We start from the raw sequence: 20,836 nt of genomic DNA, 5'->3' as shown, positions 1-20,836 counted from the left end.
CCATTACTTTTTATTTCAGTTCTGGAGGTGTTGCTGAACATGATAAGAAATGACCAGCAGGTTAAAGGTGTGCAGGTCGGAGCTAAACATTATAAGTTAAGAGCGTTCGCAGATGACCTAGTATTGACTTTGCAAGAGCCAAACACTAGTACGAAAAAGGTATTAGAAATAATACAACAGTTTGGCCAGGTAGCTGGATTTAAGTTGAACAAGCAAAAAACCAAAGTTTTAGGGAAAAACCTAACAGATATGGAAAAGGAGAAATTTCAAGAGGAAACAGGTTTGACTGTGGTCAAGAAGGTTAAATACCTAGGGGTTTACTTAACATCTAAGAATCAGAATTTGTACAAGGACAATTATGAAAAATGTTGGTTAGAAATCAAAAAAGATTTAGAAATATGGTCAAATTTGAAATTGTCAATGTTAGGCCGAATTGCAGTAATCAAAATGAATGTATTGCCTAGAATGTTATTTTTGTTTCAGACCTTGCAGATTATTGATAAGATGGAATGTTTTAAGAGGTGGCACAAAGATATTTCGAAATTTGTCTGGCAGGGCAAAAAGCCCCGAATTAAATTTAAAATATTGACAGATGCTAAAGAAAGAGGGGGGTTTGCCCTGCCGGACCTGAAACTGTACTATGAGGCAGCAGCTTTTTGCTGGCTCAAAGAATGGATGCTCCTCGAGAACACGGACATTTTGGATCTGGAAGGTTTCAATAACGCTTTTGGTTGGCATGCATATCTTTGGTATGATAAAGCTAACAGTGCCTTTAAAAATCACATTGTCAGAAAAGCATTGTTTAATGTTTGGATAAGATATAAAGATCTATTGGAAAACAAAACCCCTGGATGGGTGTCACCAGTGGAGGCTAAAGCAGTGAAGAAACTCAATATGGAGGTCGGATGGCCGAAGTATTGGGAAATTTTAGAACAGGATGGAGATAAGTTCAAACTACAAAGTCAGGAGAAATTGAAGTATAAAGTAGAAAATTGGTTCCAATATCGCCAAATAATGGAATTCTTTAAACAGGACAGGAAAGTCGGCTTCCAGGTGGAAAAATCAAAATTAGAAACCGAACTGTTAGAACCCAATACTAAGAATCTATCTAGAATGTACAACTTGTTGTTGAAATGGAACACACAGGATGAAACAGTTAAATCGGCTATGATTAAGTGGGCTCAGGATGTTGGACATAACATTATGTCAGCTGACTGGGAATGGTTATGGAACACCGGTATAAAATTTACGGCATGTAATGCCTTAAAGGAAAACATTATGAAAATGGTATACAGGTGGTACATGACCCCAGTCAAGCTAGCAAAAATCTATCACTTGCCCGATAACAAATGTTGGAAGTGTAAAGAGACTGAAGGTACCTTTTATCACCTTTGGTGGACATGCCCGAAGATTAAGGCCTTCTGGGAAACGATCTATAATGAAATGAAAAAGGTACTTAAATGTACCTTCCCTAAAAAACCAGAGGCCTTTCTCTTGGGCATTGTCGGCCAACTGGTGACAAAGAAAGATAGAGCCTTTTTCATGTATGCCACAACAGCAGCAAGAATACTCATCGCAAAGTATTGGAAGACACAAGATTTACCCACTGTGGAAGAATGGCAGATGAAAGTGATGGACTATATGACACTGGCCGAGATGACAGGCAGAATCCGTGACCAACGAAAAGAGACGGTGGAAGAAGAGTGGAAAAAATTTAAAAGTTATCTTAAGGACTACTATAAACTTAATGAATGCTAAAATGTTGTGGTTTTCAGAAGCAAAAGGGTACAGGGATACAAGGTTAGACTATAAAAGAGGACTAAGATGATAAAGATTGGAAAGTAACAATTGGAAGTTGCTAGTTGAATTTTGGACATTGGGATGCAGAGAGGGGGGGTATGGGGAAGTCCAAGAAAAGAGGTTTATGAAAATATGTTTGAAACTATACGTGTATGTTTGTCATTTTTAGTGTTTGTCTGTTTTTCTTAAAAATTTTGTAAAACCAATAAAAATTTTATAAAAAAAAAAAAAATATCCACATTAGGAGGTAGGTGTCAGTGCAAAGCCAAAATGGCTACCACTGAATTATTATTTTTCTGGATTTATTTTTTTTAATTAGGAGAGAGTATGTTATTTGGATTTTCTGCTGCAGATACAGAAACGTATTGGGTTATTTCTGACTAAGTGCCTATGGTCTTGCCAGGGACTGCAGTTTTTGTTTTACGCAGTTCTGCATCTGAGTCACCTCTGGAAAATGGAAATAAATCAGAGGCAGAAACAATCTCTGGGGTTGTGGTCCCAGGAGTACCTTACAGTGTGAACTAGGGATAGGAAATCTGTGTCCCCGCCAGATGTTGCTGAACCACAACTCCCATCATCCTTGACTATTGGCCATGCTACCTGCAGTTGATGGGAGCTGGAGTTCCAAGAACATTTGGAGGACCACAGCTTCTCCATCCCTAGTTTAAGCACTTCCTCAAGAGGGCAAGTTTCCATAGGTCCCAGTGAGTGACTGCTGCCCACACATACTTCTCACTAAGCGTGGGGACCCACTCTACAGCTCACCTGCTCTCTGCTACACAGCCACAGGTACTCTATCTGTTGCAGGCATCACAGTATGCTTTACTTCACCAAAGTGATAAGCTTGCACTGAATCAATCAATAGAATAACACCAAGGTTGTGAGCCGTTTAGGCTGTTAATAATAATAATTAGGGCTTTTTGCCATTCTATGTGAACAAGGGAGGTGTTCATGGTGAGTTTCAGCACCTATTTTTCTAGAAAAATAGCACTAATAATAATAATAATAATAATAATAATAATAATAATAATAATAATAAAAAACCTGTGTTGCAATGTAACTTTAATTATTCACTAAGAAAAGCTTAGTTCTGAGGCCTGGATAAAATATGCAAATTAAACAACAAAGGAAGCTGCTTCATACTGAGTTAGTCAACAGTTCCGTCTAACTCAGTATTGTCTGTGCTCACTGGCAGCAGGGTTTCAGACAGGGATCTCTTCCAGTCCTACTTGGAGGTGCCACTTACTGAACCTGCAACACTCTGCAAGCAAAGCAGATGCTTTGCCACTGAGCTATGGCCCGTCCCCTACTCAGGTATTTGATTCTTTGGAGCAATTTCTTCCACTAATCATAGCAAGGGCAAATATTTAGTAAGGGTGTAAGGGACATTTGGCCCTTTAGATGTTGCTGAGCCAGTGCTGAGCCAGTGTGGTGTAGTGGTTAAGAGCGGTAGTCTCGTAATCTGGGGAACCAGGTTCGCATCTCCGCTCCTCCACGTGCAGCTGCTGGGTGATCTTGGGCCAGTCACACTTCTTTGAAGTCTCTCAGCCCCACTCACCTCACAGAGTGTTTGTTGTGGGGGAGGAAGGGAAAGGAGAATGTTAGCCGCTTTGAGACTCCTTAAAGGGAGTGAAAGGCGTGATATCAAATCCAAACTCTTCTTCTTCTGCTGCTGAACTACAACTCCCATCAGCCCTAACAATCACTGCCAACAGCCAGGGATGATGGGAATGGTTGTTTAGCAACATCTAACTGACCAAAGGTTCAACACACCTGTTCTAGATGGGCGAACACTGGACCTCATCTCTGGACCAATTCTTTTGAGCGTTCACCCCATGTTACCTACACGTTACCCATGTTAAAAACCTTTCATCACATTCTTAACTAGAAAGCTGGTGTTTCTTTCACACATCTTGGGGGGTCTTGGGGTGCTGAACTGAATTCAGCATGCAGCTGCCTTTGTTTGCATTGTGCAGCAGCAGAACACACACAGACACAGCACTGTCAGTACACTCCCAGCACTAACTGCTGCTCACCTCTTCCTTGCAACAGGAGCACACCAACACCGATAAGCCAAAGCGAAAGTGCTAAGACCAATCTGTTCTCTTGGATCGATTTAGCCTTCCTGATCAAGAACTGAAGTCGACAAGCATAGCCTGGACAGACTCTTTGTGCAATGTGTTTTTGCATCCAGGCTTGTTTTCTTCACTGTTTTGCAGCTGGGTTATTTTTTAAAATTAATTTTAAACAAAAGCCAAGAAGAAGCCAACCCATGCTGAACCTCTGCCCTCCTCTGCATTATCCCCTTAAGCTTCCAGCTCGATCTCTGCCAATACACACAAGACAGTCACAGTTTCTCCTTCCAGATGAGTCTCCAGCTCTCTTTTGCCATCCAAGATCCCAACTGCTTTAATCCTGAGCATCCTGGTCAAGTTCCAGCTCTGGGTCTTTTGCATCCTTGCTTGTAGCTGTCCATTCCACTCTCCCCTGTCCTCAGCTGCCAAAATGTTCCTGAAACCAACAACAACAACTACAACCCCAGGCCTAGCTCCATCACTGTCAGAATTCTGGGGGGAAATGAGCAAAAGAAAGCACTTAGGAGTGTAAATGTATGTGTTAAAATAGCAAACATTTTGGTATGAGAGAGGAAAGGGGGGGGGCATGGCAAGGATGGAACAAAAATGTCTAGAAATGGTCTGCAGCAGAACGCCACGCTTGTCACTCAGTGGGAGAAAGAGTAGCTCCAGGGAGTTAGCAATTGTGCCTAGTTTTGACATGCAATGAGTATTCATGCAATACTCCCAGCTCCTTCCCTGCTGCAACTCCTCCTGACGCTACTGGTGCCAAAAGAGAAATCCCAGTGTTATCCTCCTGGTGTGTATTAAATTTAATATCAATTCACAAATCTCCACAGCAGGGGTTCTCAAACCTTTGGTGTTGTGATCCTGCCTAAGTCAAGAAAACAATGGTCCAGGCCTCCCCCGAGTGCAACAAAGGCCTTCTCACGAGATGGCCACTGTGCAGAGACAGCTCAAAGAGGCAGGGCAAGCTCTTTGGTGTGTACTAGCAGCAGCACCAGGCAAGAAGACCGGGCCCTCTACCATGTTGCTTGCTTGTTTCCCATGCTGTCCTAGGATGCTGCTGGGGGTGTCTGGTGGCATGTCTTGGGAATTGGCTGAGCTATGAGGCAAAGCAGTAGTAGCTGATTTGGAGTGTCCTTAAGAGGAGCTCATGTGGGAGACAAAGAAATATGGCAGACCAGCTCCAGTTGTTGTTATTTTAGAGGGTCTTGGCAAGAGGCCCTTTGTGCCCATGTCCCTTGCTCCCTTCCCACTCTAGTCCTCCCTCAGAGCTCCTTCTGGAGAACACCTGTCCTAATGCTGCCTTGACATGACAGTGGCAAGCACTCTTCAAGTGGCTTTAAATGATACTTGCTACTGTCACAGCAGCGTGGCAGCGATGCCTTCACTCTCTGGGGCAAGCTCTCCCACAATGCCTCACTCTGAAGAAAGGCCCATTCCTTGGAAAGCAGCATTGAGCTTGCCAGGGTTGCTGCTGGAGGAGGAGGACGTGATGGAAGGAGATGGCAGCATGGTCTGTCCACCCATCTCAGGCAGTATAATTTATTGTACCAGTCCTGTGAAAGTCAGTCCTTTCTTAGTGTATTGGCTCAGTAGGTGTCCAACAATGCCAGCTCCTTACACTAGCCTTGATAAGGAGGCACTATCCACTAGGATTCCTGTGTAGGCCCAACTGAAATGACTAAGAGCTGCACAAGATGCACTTTGGTGCAGCTCCTATTCATTTCAATGGGGCTTGAACAGGATAAGGTCTCCTGTGGATTGTTCCCCATGTTATTTAAAGGGGAAGGATGGTGTCATTTGTCTTTTCTAATGCAGGTGCCCAAACATATTGAGCCAGCCCTAGGAGGTGTTGAGTGGGCACACTCCAGCCCACTGTCTCGAGCAGCTACTGTGTGGATGTGAATGGCTTCCTTGCAAGATCAACACTGCAGGAAGAAGAAGCCCTTAGACGCTAAAACAATAGTCTTCCACCTTTGGTCTCTAGGAGTTGTTGAACTAAAAAACCCATCATCCCCAACAACCATAGCTAATGGTCAGTGGTGATTGGAGTTGTGAGGCCCCACTGCTCTAAAGGATAATCTTTAATCTTTTCAGACCTAGTACCCACCCTTAACTCAAACATGCATTTGGGGACTCATTTACTTATTTTTTTGTTTGTAGAACTGTGGCTGTTGTGACCCACCTTAGATCAGGCCATGATCTGATTTTGGGTTCCAACCCACCAGTTGAAGACCAGTAAAGGATGCAAAGGCAAGCACCCTAAATAAAGGAGTTTGCTCCTAAACTTAGCCTGGGATGAAGAAAGGCAGAAGCAAACAGAGAGAGGGAATGAAGCACTCACTATGGGGGAACCAGGGATTCAAAGGGCAAGCAAATAAACCCTACCCTTGCTCAGTAGTCCCAGTGCTAAGGGAAAGGTGCATCTCCCACCTAAAGGGGACACCAAACTGTTGATTCTCTATGCAGAAAAGCCATCTGTTGCTGTAATTTTAAAACCAAGCTCTTTTCTCTTGCTGCAGCAAACTCAAGCAAGGTGCACCTCTGGAAGAGAAAAACTGGGGCATGAACTGGCAGAACTGGGGATCAAATCAGTGAATGAGGACTTCGACCCTAGGTCCTATGGGTGAAGGATCACTTGGTATTTCTGCTTTCATGCTGGCTGCCAAGGTCTGAAGACCAGGAAAATTCTCTGATTGAGAGGGTTATGTTGTCCCTCTGCTTTGACTTCTCTTTGACTATGACTGCACAAAAGTCTGATTTTATGTATATGAACGTACGTGCAAGGACCTTTCTGATCATTTTAGGTTCACCATACTTGCCTAGATATTTTTCAGTGGAATGCAATTAGTATAAGTCTGTGCATAGCTGCTGAAGCTCATTTTTTTTTGGTGAGAACTCACACACATACACAGCAAAAAAGGTGCCACCATTGACTGGGTCACCACACACATGGTCATCTGTCGATGGCTGCAACATCAAGTGATTTGCGCACGTGAATAGGTTGTCCAAAATTAACTGCTGATGAGCAGAACTTTCATATGGTTTGGTATCACCTCAAACCCAGTGCTTTTCAATGAAGTCATTTCACATTTTCAGTGACCAGCCTCTAAGCTTTGGATACATGCATACATTAACAGGAACATAGTATGCTACCTTATACCAAATCATACTGTTGGTCCATTTAGCTCAGTGTTGTCTACATGGACTGACAGTAGCTCTCAAGATTTCAGATGGGAGATGCCCTTCCCTACTTGGAGATGTTTGAGATTGAACCTGGGGCAGTCTACAGGCAAAGCAGAAGCTCCAGCACAGAGCTACCACCCTTACCCCATATAGGAGAACCAACCCTATGTGTGGCAAGCACACCTGCAAGTCAAGCCTACTTCTTCAGGACCAGCAAAGACACATGCCTGGAGAGATCAGGAGACGGTAGTTGTAGCCCCTGTACACAAGAAGAGCTATGCTAGATCAGGCCAATGGCATGTCCAGTCCAGCATCCTGGTCTCACAGTGGCCAACCAGATGCCTGTGGGAAACCTGCAAGCAGGACCTGAGTGCAAAAGCACCCTTCCCTCTTGTGATTAAAGAGACCCAGTTCCTCTATCATTCACACCAGTAAAAGCTCAGTAAAATGTGACAACTGGCTTGGACTTTCAGCTAGATAAATGGCCCTGGGTTACTCTGGAGGAGATGCTTATGATGGAGCAATTGTTGGGACTGAACCTGGGACCTTCTGCATGCCAAGCAGATCCCACCCTTTTACTCTAAAAGCCTTCCAAACTTGTTAAGGGTCCATATCTCATGGGTCAAACCTCCTCCAACTTCTGAAGGCTCCAGAAAGGAGCTGGCTGAGACAACCAGGCAGTGAAGGAAGGAAACAAGTTCCCTCAGGAAAAGAGGTGTGAGAGGGAGGCAGGGAAAGGGTTATCCTTTCAGGGCTTGATTTTGGAGGTCAGGCAAGTGTGACAACGTCGAGATGAATCACCTTAGCTAATGAATTATGTCCCGGATTGCATGGAAGGAAGCGAGCCTGGAAAGCACTTAAAAAGGGATCAGGACAGGTTGGGTGAAATTCTTAATAGATTTAAATAGGTCATGTTTCGACAGATACCTGGGCTTTTCCGAGGCTGGGTCCCAGCTCCGGGCTCGTTCGTGTAATGAACCCCCCTTCGCCTCCCCCTTCCCTCTGTCTCCCTGGCTTACCTCCCCCGCACACTTTGATGAAGGCCCCACACAACAAGGGGGGGGGCAGAACCGGGGGTGGGCGTTCTCCGAGTCACCTTGCGTTTTCCTTGCTCCCTGTCTTTTTAATTAAAGTTGACTTACTGGAGGGGGAGGGCAGGGCAAGGTGCCCCCCGCCCGCCTCTCCATAAGGATCCGGAGGCTTTTCGACAAGGGGTCGGTCTCCTTGCCTTCGACATCCAGCCAGCCACCCACCCCGCCGCGCTCCTTCCCTGCTTGCCTTCTCGAGGAATGTAGCCCGAGGACAACTCAGCGCTCGCCGGGCGTCTGCTGCCCCATCCCAACAGGAGCGACTCGCGTTTACCTGAAGATCCCTAGGGACTTGGACGGGGCGGGGAGAGTAGGGGCGGGTCGGGCTGCAGAAAGAAGGGGCGCCCTCAAGCTGGAGGGCTTTTCGGTGGGACTCGAAGGGAGAGAGATTCGGAAAAGTGAAGAGGTGGGTGGGAACGAGACAGCTCTGTGGAGATCCGTCAATGTTCTAAGATCTCAAGCTAAGGCAGAGAAATCTTTTGGGAGGGGAGGCGCTCTCTGAGGGTCTATGGGTTCTTTGGGGTCTCTGGGAATACGTGCATATAACTGCAATTCAATTGGGTTCTTGAGGGGGGTCTCTCTGTCCTCCTCACACTATAAAGTTTCTGAAGCCCAGAGTACTACTGATTCCATGGGACCCTGTGGAACTTGAGGAGTGGTAGTGGATTCTGCTCCTTAAGACCTTGTGCATCTATGGAGCTGGGATACTGCCTGCCCCGTCGCGGATTCTCACATCCAACATGACCTCTCTACAAGCAGCCCCAGCCAGTTCTGGCCAAAGATCGCGTTCCCCACGGGATTCGTAAACACCTCTCCTCTTCGGACATCCCAGCTCCCCAGAACTGCCCCCGCAGCCCTCCGAGCCTCTCCAGTCTAGAAAACGGTTCGTGGGGCTGACTGCTGCCCCGACGGCACTCCTCTGGGGCTCTCTCCCTGCGCGAGTGCAGCGCGCAGAGCAAACAGCCCTCCCTTGGCCCATGTTCCATCTTCTCCTCGTTCTTCTCCTCCCCCTTTGGAGAGCCCCTTCCTCCCCGGGACTCGCCCTCGGGGCGCTGCGACTCAGCTACTCACCACCACAGCCCGATGATGTTGGCCGGGCAGAGCAGGATGAAGAAAAGCCCCAGCTGGGTCCGGGACGGGGGCAGCATCCTGGGTGGGGGCAGGCAGCAACGCGGAGCTGGAAGGCGGCCGGCAGTTCCAGCGCCGGTCCCTTCTCCAGCGCGGCGCACCGTGCGCCCTCGGAGGCGCAGCGAGACCCGGAGCGAGAGCGCACAGGGCGAGCGGGCTCTGGCGAGCGGCTGCTCCTCAGCCCCGTCCCGGGCGGAGGAGGAGAGCCAGGCTGGGAGGGAGGGACAGACGGACGAGGCTGCTTCCCCCTGACAGGCAAAGCGGAGCGCGGGGAGGGGACGGCGAAAGACAGAGAGAGGGAGAGGGCGGAGGGGGAGGGGGCTGAGTGAGTGCCAAGCGGCGCATTCCGAGCGCACCGATTGCCATCTCCCTCCGGCAGCCCGGACAGAGGGACCGGACCGGGGAGGCAGGGGGAGGCGGAAGGGAAGCGCTCCAAAGGAGCCGACCCTGAGAAAAGGCAGGGTTCGCTTACCCACCAGTCCTGGTCCTGCTAAGGCCATTTACTTAGCCTGGCACAAACTGCTCGCCGCAGTGCCCTCACCGAGATCCCAGATTCCGGTCAGGGTTTTAAAGCTGCCTCCTGGGGTTCTGCTAGCAAAGCGGCTGATTGTACCCCGTCGGGGCTCCTTCTGGGGTTGCTTTCGTCTGAATGCTAAAAATAAAACCCTAGACCATTGTAGTGCCAGTGGCGGGGGCGGGGGGGGGAGCAAGCGCCCAGCTGCTCTCTCTGGTTAGGCCCCCAAAGGCTTCCTTTCCTCTCATTTTGGAAGCAAGGGCTCGGTTTCTATTCTTCTTTGTCATATGTATTCTATCAACAACAACAACACTGTTTCACTTTATATTCCACTCATTCAGCTTAAGCTCTGGATTCAACCCAGACATTTCACTCAAGTACTAGCATGAGCCTCTGAGCATGTGCAGAATGCCCATCACATAATCATCAACACACACCCTTCAATAAATACATACACATGAGAGAGACAAAGAACTGTTCGGGGGCTAAAACGAGCTTTGGAGATAGTCTTGACATCTCCACCCTGTGAAAGCAGTATTTTCTTCTATGTAATATCAGGATTGTTTAACAACAGAGTTTGCTCCGCACAGAACCTAAAAGAAGTGGCACAATCCCTACTCACAGGTTTTGCAACCCACAAAAGCCTGCAATCAGTTTGACATATTCAGCATGTTGGGATCCAAGTTTGACACAACCTTGCCCAGTCAGGCCTATTCTACCTTTCTTCCCCATGCTGCCAAAGCTGCACTTCACCATCTCTGTATAGCATCTGTCATGGTCAGCCAGGCTGGCCTCTGTATCTTTAAACGCATGGAGATGTTGCTCTCAGCCCGGCAGTCTAACATTTCTAACAGGCTAGACCATATCTAGACCTGATACCAAAAAGAAATGCCCAGACTATGCAGGTGTCACAGAGCGAATCGGCAGTAAATCACACCGTTCAAAGTTGGAGTTAACTCTTTATTAGCAAAAACACGATCTTCACAGACTTGGCTGAGTGTCAGACCTAATGAGCACAGCAGCTCATACCCAGTAGGTATTGCCCCATGAATCAGTTGCCGAGACTGAAAGTCCCCTCCTCTCTAGGGCTTTTCCCAAGCAATTGGAAACTGCACCTGCATGCAGCTGGTCACTGCTCCAACTGTTTCAGCCTTCTTCTGGTTTTGGGAGACAGGGTGTGTGTGAGAGAGAGGGGAGTTGGTTGCAGCAGGAGGGAGTGACACCCATGACTCTTCACCAGCCTGACTCATCTCTGCCCCTTGGTCCCCCTCCTCCCACTTCAGCTTCTGCCTCTGATTCTGGACTTCCCTCTGCCACAGACTCTCCCAGCTCACTAAGCCCTGTTACCCCTTCAGCTTCCGACACCTCTTCTTCCCAGTCTTCTCACTCTAACCACTCATCGTCATCCCACCACCAATCCCCAGGCTCTGAGCCTTTTTCCCTAGAGGGTTCTCCAGCTGGTTCCTTCCATCATTCCTCTGCATCCACCCAGTCCATGACCACAGGTGTGCATGGACATCAGAAGTTGCCCACGTGTGTCAATGTGCCTGTCATGGCCTCTTAGTGAGAGACTTATGCTCTCTCTGCTCAGTCTCTGTTTAAACTGGCTTGGCCTCTGCTACAAACACCACATGGCAGACAATTTGTGTTATGCCACAACCCCGAGGCAGCCATGTTGTGACTGGCCCCCATGCACTTTTTCAAAATTCCAGATGTATCCACTGGCCCAAAAAGCTTCGTGCCCCTCCTGTAGATCCTCCCAGAATCTCTTGTGCTTTGTGTTATAAGGAAGTGCAGGTGAGCTAGTGTACCACAGCAGTCAAGAGCACCAGCTATGAGCCAAATTACCTCCCGCCCCCATAGCTCTTCTAGGCCTCTTGCTCACTTGGTAGGCATGGGCCAGCTTCACCCTTTGATCTGTACTATGTGGGTGATAATACCTGCCCAGCCTGTCCACTACTCTAAAAATTGTTGAACCGTGTTGCATGAAGTGCTTTATTTATTCCTGTTGTTAAAAAACTTATATCCTACCCAATTTTCAAAAGAAACTCAAGACAACTAGCAAAACCAACATCACAATCATGTTACAATATCTAACAATCCCCATGCCAACCCCAATCATAAGATGAAAATATTCACATAATAAACCAAATCCACAAAAACAAATTCCAATGTGCTTTGAGCACTTAGAACAATAATAAAAATACTTTTTCTTTCCCAAGAACAGTGTTAGGATTTGGAGTACTCTGATTCTGAAAGCATTTTTATTATTAAAAACATATCAAAAGACCTTCTGCAGCTCACAAGAGTACAGTATCTTGAGGAGGCAGTGCTGCCTACAACAGAAGTTCTTTACAAACAAAAAGCATAAAAAGAAGTAGATAAATTCCTGTTGCTGGGTGCATGATGCTAAATAGGAAATTTACTCCTGCATGTAACTTCCCCCAAAGAATCATGGGAATTGTAGTTTGTACAGTGTGCTGGGAGTTATAGTTCTGTGAGGGGGTAAACTAGAGTTTCCAGGATTCTGGGGGGGAAGTTGTGAGCTTTAAATGTATGCAGCCACACAACTGTGAAGAGTAGACTGAAATCCTCTGCATGCTTATCTCAGAGTGTGAACACTGAGGGACTTACTTCTGAGTAAATGCATAGGATTGCATTGTGAGGCTGTAGTCCTATACTTTTACATGTGAACAAATCTTACTGAACAGTGGCACTTACCTCTCTGAGTAAACATGCAGAACTCAGACTGCAGGACTTTGCAGCAAGATCTTAAGATGATTGGAGATCACTGTTCACAAGCACTGCCTGCAACACAGATCATCACTGTGCCCATTTTACAGAGGGATATAAAGGGAGCCTCCAGACATTCATCTTCCTTGATGGAGGAGCTGGCAAACTGAACTCCTGTCTCCCAGGCTCAAGCCCCAGTTTGCAATGTACGGGTATTTGTCAATCAACTGATCTACATTTGTTTCCTTTGAAGTTTTCCCGCCTTGGCATAAAAAGCAAGGGAGAGGGAAACTATGCATGAGTCATATGAAATGAAACCCTTCTTGGTGACAAAATTTTATGATTGAAGGATGATTGCTTTGCTTTTGTTTTCCCTTTTCTTTTTAAAGAGCTCCAGCTCTTTCTATAAATAAACACTTTCAGAATTTCTTCCACGCTGGATATTATTTCCTCAGCAGCATTCCTCCTCCAGGTCCCCAAACCTGGCTGCATTAAAACAAAAACCAGATCAAATTGGGAGGAGGCAAGAAGACACACTTTGGCTATCATTCTTTCCCTTCTTCCTTCTTCCCCTTTCCTTTTCGCGCCTCTTTCTTAAGCCACAGACGCCCTCATGGGCATCGGTGCCCCATTGCTACAAACGGGGGGGAGGGCGGGGGACCCCTCAAAACGAACCCCCAATGATAAACGATCCTGTGGACGGGGCGGAGCGAGCCTGGACTCCTTGGTGTTAGTACAACGGGGGCAGGAAGGCTGGGTTTGTCCATGAGGGCAGGCCTCAGAAAGGGCGAGGAAGGAGAGCAGGCGCTTCGAGCCGCCTAGGCCCAACCCCGACGAGAACTCTTCCCCGCGCCCTCCTCCCGCGCTGCTGCCTGCGCCACGCCCCCTCCCGTTTTAGCCAAGGGGCCAGCGGGGCAGGTGAAGCCCCTTTATCTGATTTCCTAACCGCCCAAAAATCCCTTTGATGCCCCTTGTCCCGGGGAGTTCAAAGCGGGAAGAAAGCGAAACTCTGTTTGACGCAGCAGCAGGTGCGTCCGACGGCAAATCTCCATTCATCATCGCGGCTGCGTTGGGGTGGGAGGACCGCGGGGCGGGGGCGAAGGCAGACAGGCCGGCTGGCGGGCCCGTGCAAGAGCCCTTTGCCTTGCAGCCCGGGACACATACACACACACGCACACAGAGCGAGAGAGCGAGAGCGCTACTGACACCCACAGACACCCCCACCCCTCGGTGCGGAGTGTCCGGATCCCACCAGCATCGCCTCGAGAGCCACCACCCGCGGTCAGAAATGCCATTCGTTATCATTGTTTTTATTGTTGGGTTGGAAGGATTCGAGCGCTATTATTGCATGATGATGTGGTCGGAGGCATAGCTGGATAGTTCAATCAGTAGCATAGGAGCCAACTCCTAGGAGTCGAGGAGTCTTCGCCCTCCCCCAATAAAATATTTGAGGGGGCTGCCCCACCACAAGTTGATGGACATTGCCATTCAAATAGTGTGCGTATATGATCCATTGTGCGGGGCGGGGCTTACTCCCCCCCCCCATGCTTTATTTAAATTGGCAACTCGATCAATCTCTTAATCTCAGGGCCATGGGTTGAGCTCCACGTTGGGCAAAAGATTCTTGCATTGTAGGGGGTTGGACTAGATGTCCCTTGGGGTCCCTTCCAACTCTACAATTCTAGGATTCTCGTCCCCCTCAGCCCCCCTCAACACACACGTGTTCAATTTTTTGCACATAAGAGAGAACTCTCTGAGAGCTGGTGACTTGCCCAAGGCCATCCAAGAAGAGCTGGATGTGAGCCGGGGACTCAACAAGGCTTAGCCCAGGAAAACAAACTCTCTTGGAATACCAGAACTTTCAACTCCAGATCGACTTGTCACCTCCCAGGCTACGGGGCGGGGCTTGTAGGGCGGAAGGCGTGGCCTAGGCAGTGCAGCGCGGCTCAGACATTTTAGCAGGCTATGGACCCCGGCCAGATTGGTGTTTTATTGCGAGCGGTACCAATGTGCCATAGTTGGTGGATTTATTCCTGTTCCACGATGCTTCCCCAATGCTGCCTCATTAATGCTGTCTGGAGAAGCTGTGTAGTGCAAGAGAAGCAGAACAATCCCCGGCCCCGACATTTGTGGTATAAAAAGTTGGGAAATTTCAGAAGGTTAGTGGATACACACTGATGGGAAATGGTGGTGTGGCCACTCCAAACCTTTTGAAGGTGCAAATATTATTGAAAGCGGGATCACATATGACTTTCCTGGTAGCATCATGAGCTCAAACAATCATACATTGCAATGAAAAAGATGGGGGGGGGCTTCTGATTACATTGGGAGGGGCAGCTCCACCATTAGACAAACAGAGGTGGTTGCCTCAGCCAGGCTAGCCAGCTTTTTTTGAGTGTCATGAAAGAACCACAGATTTGTTTGTCATTTTATGTATTGTTATTACTGAATTTTTAATTCCTCAGAAAAATGCTTCTGGGATTTTCTAAGGTACCAAAACAACTTGGCTGACCTGGGGTACTTTATGCACCTTGACATGGATAGGGGTGTTTGCTACAGCACCTGAGGCAGTAAAAGGTCTTGGGTTGTCCCTGTTTTGGACACCAAGAAATAAGACGGACACAAAAGTGCAAAAAGGTAGACTGCCTCCCAAAATACATTTTCTTCTGCATGTGCTAGCATGAGGAACCTGTGATCATCCAGGTACTGCTGGACTTCATTCCCATCATCCCTAACCATTGGCCTGAGGAGCTGAATCCAAAAACAGTACAAGCCAGACTCAATTTGAGACAGAAACCTGGGTTTCTCAACCCGATTGTTTGTTTGAGTGTCAACAAAATATCGGAAGACTATCATTCTCTCTACAAAGACACACACTCCTGAGATTAGGAAGCAGGGGTTCCAGGCAGGCTCCAGCAAAGCACTTCTTGCTAGGAACAAACCACTGCCCTGCAGGTATTTCAACTCTGCCATCAGAATAAAGTTTTTTTAATTTCTGAAACAGCCTTGGGGGAAAATTCTGGCTTACTCAGTGAAGGAAATGGATGACAGCAAAATCCCCTTGATATTGGTTGGAATCAGGAATGGTTGCCTGTAAAGAAGCTATGAATAATCTTTGGTCCTGATTTTATTGAACTGCTACTTCTATCATCTCTGACCACTGGCAATGCTAGCTGGGGCTGATAGGAGATTGAATCCAACATCTGGACTTGAGAGCCACAGGTTTCCCACCTCTGCTTTAAAGGGACAAAAAAAGAGGCTAACTGCACCACATTGTGTCCATCAAGTCCAGCATCCTCTTTCCCACAATGGCATTTCAGGGAAGGCAGCACATTCTCCATTGCTTGTTCCTCACAACTGGTATTCAGTGATACACTGTCTCTGAACGTGGAGTTTCTATTAACTTATCATGAGTAATGGCCACTTATAGAGGGATTCTCCATGGATTTATCTAATCTGCTTTTAAAGCTGTGGGTTAAACCACAGAGCCTAGGGCTTGCCGATCAGAAGGTCGGCGGTTTGAATCCCCACGACGGGGTGAGCTCCAGTTGCTCGGTCCCTGCTCCTGCCAACCTAGCAGTTTGAAAGCACATCAAAGTGCAAGTAGATAAATAGGTACCATTCTGGCAGGAAGGCAAACGGTGTTTCCGTGCGCTGCTCTGGTTCACCAGAAGCGGCTTAGTCATGCTGGCCACATGACCCGGAAACTATGCTGGCTCCCTCGGCCAATAAAGCGAGATGAGCGCTGCAACCCCAGAGTCGTCCGCGACTGGACCTAATGGTCAGGGGTCCCTTTACCTTCACCTTTAAGCTCAAACCCAGCATGTTTTATGGGGGCAAATTCTGTATGGGTTTTTTGGTCTACCACGTGGGTAGGCAAACTAAGGCCCGGGGGCCGGATGTGGCCCAATCGCCAATGGCGATCCAGGCATTCATGTGATGGTATAATTATGGTGATGTACTCCAACTTTAACTCCCCCCCAAGCTCTACATCAGATGTCAATCAAGCATATCCCTCCCTGCTGCCATAGAACCTTCTGTACCTGTGCACGCTCCCTTCTTTGTGATGGGGATGGCATTATGACATCAGAGACAAATGTTCCAGTATGTGAAATGTTTTTGGTGCACGTGCTTGCCTAAGTCACAACATAGGATTAAAGCTGCACTAAAGTCCAATCACCTTTCTTTCTCCTGTCCTTTCTCCCTAAAGGTATCAAGCATCGTTTTGATTCTACATGATCCCTCACATATGTGCATTTACTAAAAGTGTTAAGATGATCTAAATAAGAGGCCTTCTAAATCCATCTTTGCTAACAGGTGCTCATAATATGTAGACAATTCCTTTTTGAGTGAAGCGAACTCTCCCTTGTCCTGACCAAAGCAACTTTGAAATATTTACATGTCTCCTCTCTCACACACTTTTATGAACTGAGCATATCCACTCCCTCCAGTATAGCTTACTACAATTTTAACCCTTTAGACTGCTCTCCAGTTGCTGTTTCCAGACAACCTTGACCCCTGACTTCTTTTAGAAATTAAGCAGGGATGATGAGCAACAACAAGAACTGTACTTTACTCCCATGTTTTACATCCGATTACAACTCCTGGTGAGTTATTTGAATCCTGGTTGCTTTTCTTTTTATAAATATAATTTTAATTAAATTTTCTGTTTTACAATTTGAAGTACTCATTGTTGCATCCTTGAGATATCAACGACTTCCCTTCTTCTCTTTCCATTGTTCATTTTGCATATCATAAATCCCTGCATATTTTACAAAAACTATACCATTCAGTATTCCATTATTACATCCATCAAAACTTATTTACACTGTTGAATTTATCTTAATGCTGCCAGCGTTTTCAGCTGTACAGTTATTTCCCATATATTCAATAAACGTTTTCCAATCTTCTCTAAATGTATGTTCTCTTATTCTATATGTTAAGTTTGCAAGCTGCGCCTATTCTGTCAATTTGAGCTGCCTAATCCCGGTTGCTTTTCAGTGCAATCCACTGGATCAACGTGGGCAACTTTTTTTAAAAAAAGTCGATCCCGTTGTTCCTCATGCCTAGACTGGGGATAACCCCCTCGCCCCAATTTCTTTCTTAAATAATAGACAGCCGGGGAAGGCCTCCCTGCCTGGAACCTTCGCCTGGCTCCGCTTGCTGGAGCACAGCGACCCCTAGCCGCCAGCTTGCAAGATCAGCCTGAGGGGCGGCGGCGGCGGCGTAGTCCGGAGGGCTGTGCCACCTGCCGCCCCTCCGGCGCGCTCCCTCGTTGCAGCGCCGCTCTCTCCCCGCGAGGCGCCGGTCTTCGCGGCTGCGCCTCGGCCCCCGCCTGGAGGCCGAGAAGCTCTTGGCTTCTTCGCCGAGGCTCCGCTGTTGACAGAGGACCGCCCTCCTCCCCGGCCGCTCCGCCGACCCAGGGAGGGGCGGGAAGGGCCGGCCACGCTGCGGGGAACGCTCGCCTGTCTCCAAGTCAAACAGCCGCCCGCTCCGCGGCCGCATACTTTCCCATCGCCCAGGCCGGCGCTGATGGACGGCCGGTGGGCCCGGCGTCCCGCCGTGAGGTCATCGAGGCATGTTTGTGACATCCCCGGCCGTCTCCATAGCAGCACGCTGTGATGTCATCAGCACGGGGTCGCGACCTCGCGGCGGGCGGAGGGGATGATCTGATTGGAATAACAAAAGGCCCGGCAGAGAAGGTGGCGGCTCCGCGCGGAGGCCGCTGGTGGGCCCGCCGGGGTCGGCGGGGTTTGCCAGGAGTCGCCCACTCCAGCCGCACACGTCCAGCAGGGCGAGGGATTGGCTGGTTCGAGGCCTGGACTCCCATCGCCCTGCCTAACTCCCGAGTTTTTAGGGCATGTGTGTGCAGCGCTGGCTCGCCATTCTACCCTTTCCCTGCAACCGAATAGCTAGGGATTAATTAAAAGTCAATTGGCAGTAAGAGGCTGTGTTCACACTTCAGCTCAGGTCTCTTTTTTAACTCCATCAATACTAGACTCGCCATATTGGCAGAATCGGTGAATCCCTCAAGTGTTGTAATTCCTATTTGCACCCTGTCCACAGTGGCCAGCGTTGGCTGAATGTTATTGGATGGGGAAAGGCAGTAAAACAAAAAACGAGGAATCTGTAGCCCTTCAGATGTGTAGGACTGCAGCTCCCATCAGTCCCAACCAGCATTTTCAGCGGGCAGGAATGCAGGGAGTTCTAGTCCAGCACCATCTGTGAACCCACAGGTTCCTTGTCCCTGCTGTAAGAGAGTTTCTTCAGTTTTTCCTCTTCCAAGAGGTCTTTTTGACCCTCCAGTTGTTGGATTACAAATCCCATCATACATAAACATTGGTCATGCTAGCTTGAGCTGATGGGAACCGGAGTTCAGGAACATCTACAGAGCCATGGGTTCTCCATCTTTGCTTTTTCTACTGGGAAAGCAAGGTCGCAAAACAGTAGCACACACATATACCTCCTCCTCCAAAGCCCTTCTGCAGGGTGATGCCAGTAGAGCCCTGGAAGGTTTTCAGGTGAGGCAATTTTTTGCACAGATCCTCTGCTGCTGTGGGCCTATTTTATATAGGGGGAACTTCCAGATGTTGCTGGGCTCAAAGTTCCATTGGCCCCAGCGAGCAGAGATGATGGGAGCTGTAGCTCAGCACAGATTTCCCATCACCAAATCAGAATACATCAAGAAAGGTGAGAAGCCTTGTATATGTGCTGAGTATGGTCACACAACCATAATTCTCTGCCTTGATTTTGAAAGGCACAAGACGACCAACATCTTTGCACTCTGCTTGGAAGATAAGATGGAATGAAGGACAGGGTTATTCAACCTTTGGATCTCCAGATGTTGTTGGACTGCAGCTCCCATCATCCCCAACCAGCTTAGTCAGTGATCAGGGATCTGGAGATGATCAGATGGAGACCCAAGGCTGAAGAAGGCTGGCGTAGGCTATACTGCACTAGATGGGACAATGGTCAGACTTAGTATAAGGCAGCTTTGTATGTTCCTAACTACAGCACTGAGGTTGAAGGAGCAATTACACTTCCATTCCATACCCAATTGCCACCCACCTTGAGTGACAGGAGCTAGTAAGTCACTGCAAGCTGTCAGTTGATCTCATGAAAGGAGGGCAAAATAACTGCTTCAGATAGCAGAATTTTGCCATCATAAAAGGGCAACAAATAACCAATTCACTTATTTTGTTTCTTAATTACAACTGGGAGCACCATTTGGATCCCCCCCCTTGTGCATCAAAAGATATTGGGTTGGCCCTGATGCTCAGAATAGATTCACGCTCAAGTCTTAGCATGAATGAAAGTGTAGCCTACACAGTGTTATAACTGGCACAAATTCCTCCATTTATCTTTTTCTCCCTAATAATGGACTTGTACTCTCATCGTTACTTAAAGCACCATTCCTGTGGCGAAGGAGCAATTTCTTCTTGCGTCTTTGTGCCCCATGGGACTAAGATCAGAATGAGCCAGCAGGCATTAATAATACCAATAATACTAAGAGTACAGTGCATTTTGGAGTGTTCAAAGCACTCCGCGTACATAATCTTATTATAATCCTTAAAGGAAACCTGTAAAATTGGGCAGCATTATTATCCCCATTTTGCAGATTAAGCAAGGCTGAGGCTTAAGAGAGAGCCGTTTGCCTGTGGCTACTAAATGAGTTCCCGGCAGAGACAAGATTTTATTCAAGGGGCCTTCTGATTCATGACTCTTAGCCGCTATGATAGTGTCACATTTTTAGCAGCTGGTAAAAGCTGAATGACACACAGATACTGTGACATGTTGTAAAGGGCTGTCACGTAACATCTAGATGAGTAAAATGGGGCATTTCTGTGATGGTGGAATATTTGCGATGGTGGAATATTTGCACTGCAAGGCAAGATAATACCATATTTTCTCAAATCTAATGCTCACCTTTTTTGGCCAAATTACGAAAATTAAGGTGCACATTAGATTCAATGGCACATTTACATTCGCCAAGAAATACTTTCTTTGGTTTCAAGGTTCTGAAAATGTGAAGTGTGCGTTAGATTTGATGGCGCATTAGACTTGAGTAAATACGGTATATCCTGCTGGATCATCATTCACATTGCCCCGCATAGATCTGTCACTGCTGAGATTCTGCAGTTCAGCATATGTTATTTTCCTATGATTATTGTTATTTATTTTTTAAAAATACTTATATACTGCTATTCATTAAAAAACTGTCAAAAACAGTTATCAGATGTTACTTGATTACTGCAAGGAAGGGGAATCTTAGTAACAGGGGCCAAATGTGCCTCCCCCAGGCATCC

The 20,836-nt window shown here is 47.5% G+C and overlaps 1 protein-coding gene across 4 annotated transcripts in view; it reads right to left on the bottom strand.

The window, feature by feature from the left end:
- The window catches only part of WNT6 (Wnt family member 6), a gene marked incomplete at its 5' end in the record, with an annotated part of 51,192 nt that extends 37,855 nt beyond the window's left edge, over nt 1-13,337 (bottom strand). The window contains one exon of one of the 4 annotated variants that reach the window (XM_083503043.1): nt 12,519-13,337. In XM_083503043.1, coding sequence (XP_083359169.1) covers nt 12,519-12,534 — 16 coding nt within the window. Of the gene's footprint in view, nt 1-9,226; nt 9,784-12,518 lie in introns of those variants that run through there. The other 3 variants (XM_083503044.1, XM_083503042.1, XM_083503045.1) reach the window with 3 other exon arrangements.
- Between the last annotated feature and the right edge of the window lie 7,499 nt (nt 13,338-20,836).

This window comes from Podarcis liolepis, assembly GCF_965112155.1.
Source record: "Podarcis liolepis genome assembly, chromosome: 1".
Lineage (NCBI taxonomy): Eukaryota > Metazoa > Chordata > Lepidosauria > Squamata > Lacertidae > Podarcis > Podarcis liolepis.
The sequence above is the reverse complement of the archived record's forward strand: the minus strand, read 5'-3'. Positions and strand labels throughout refer to the sequence as shown.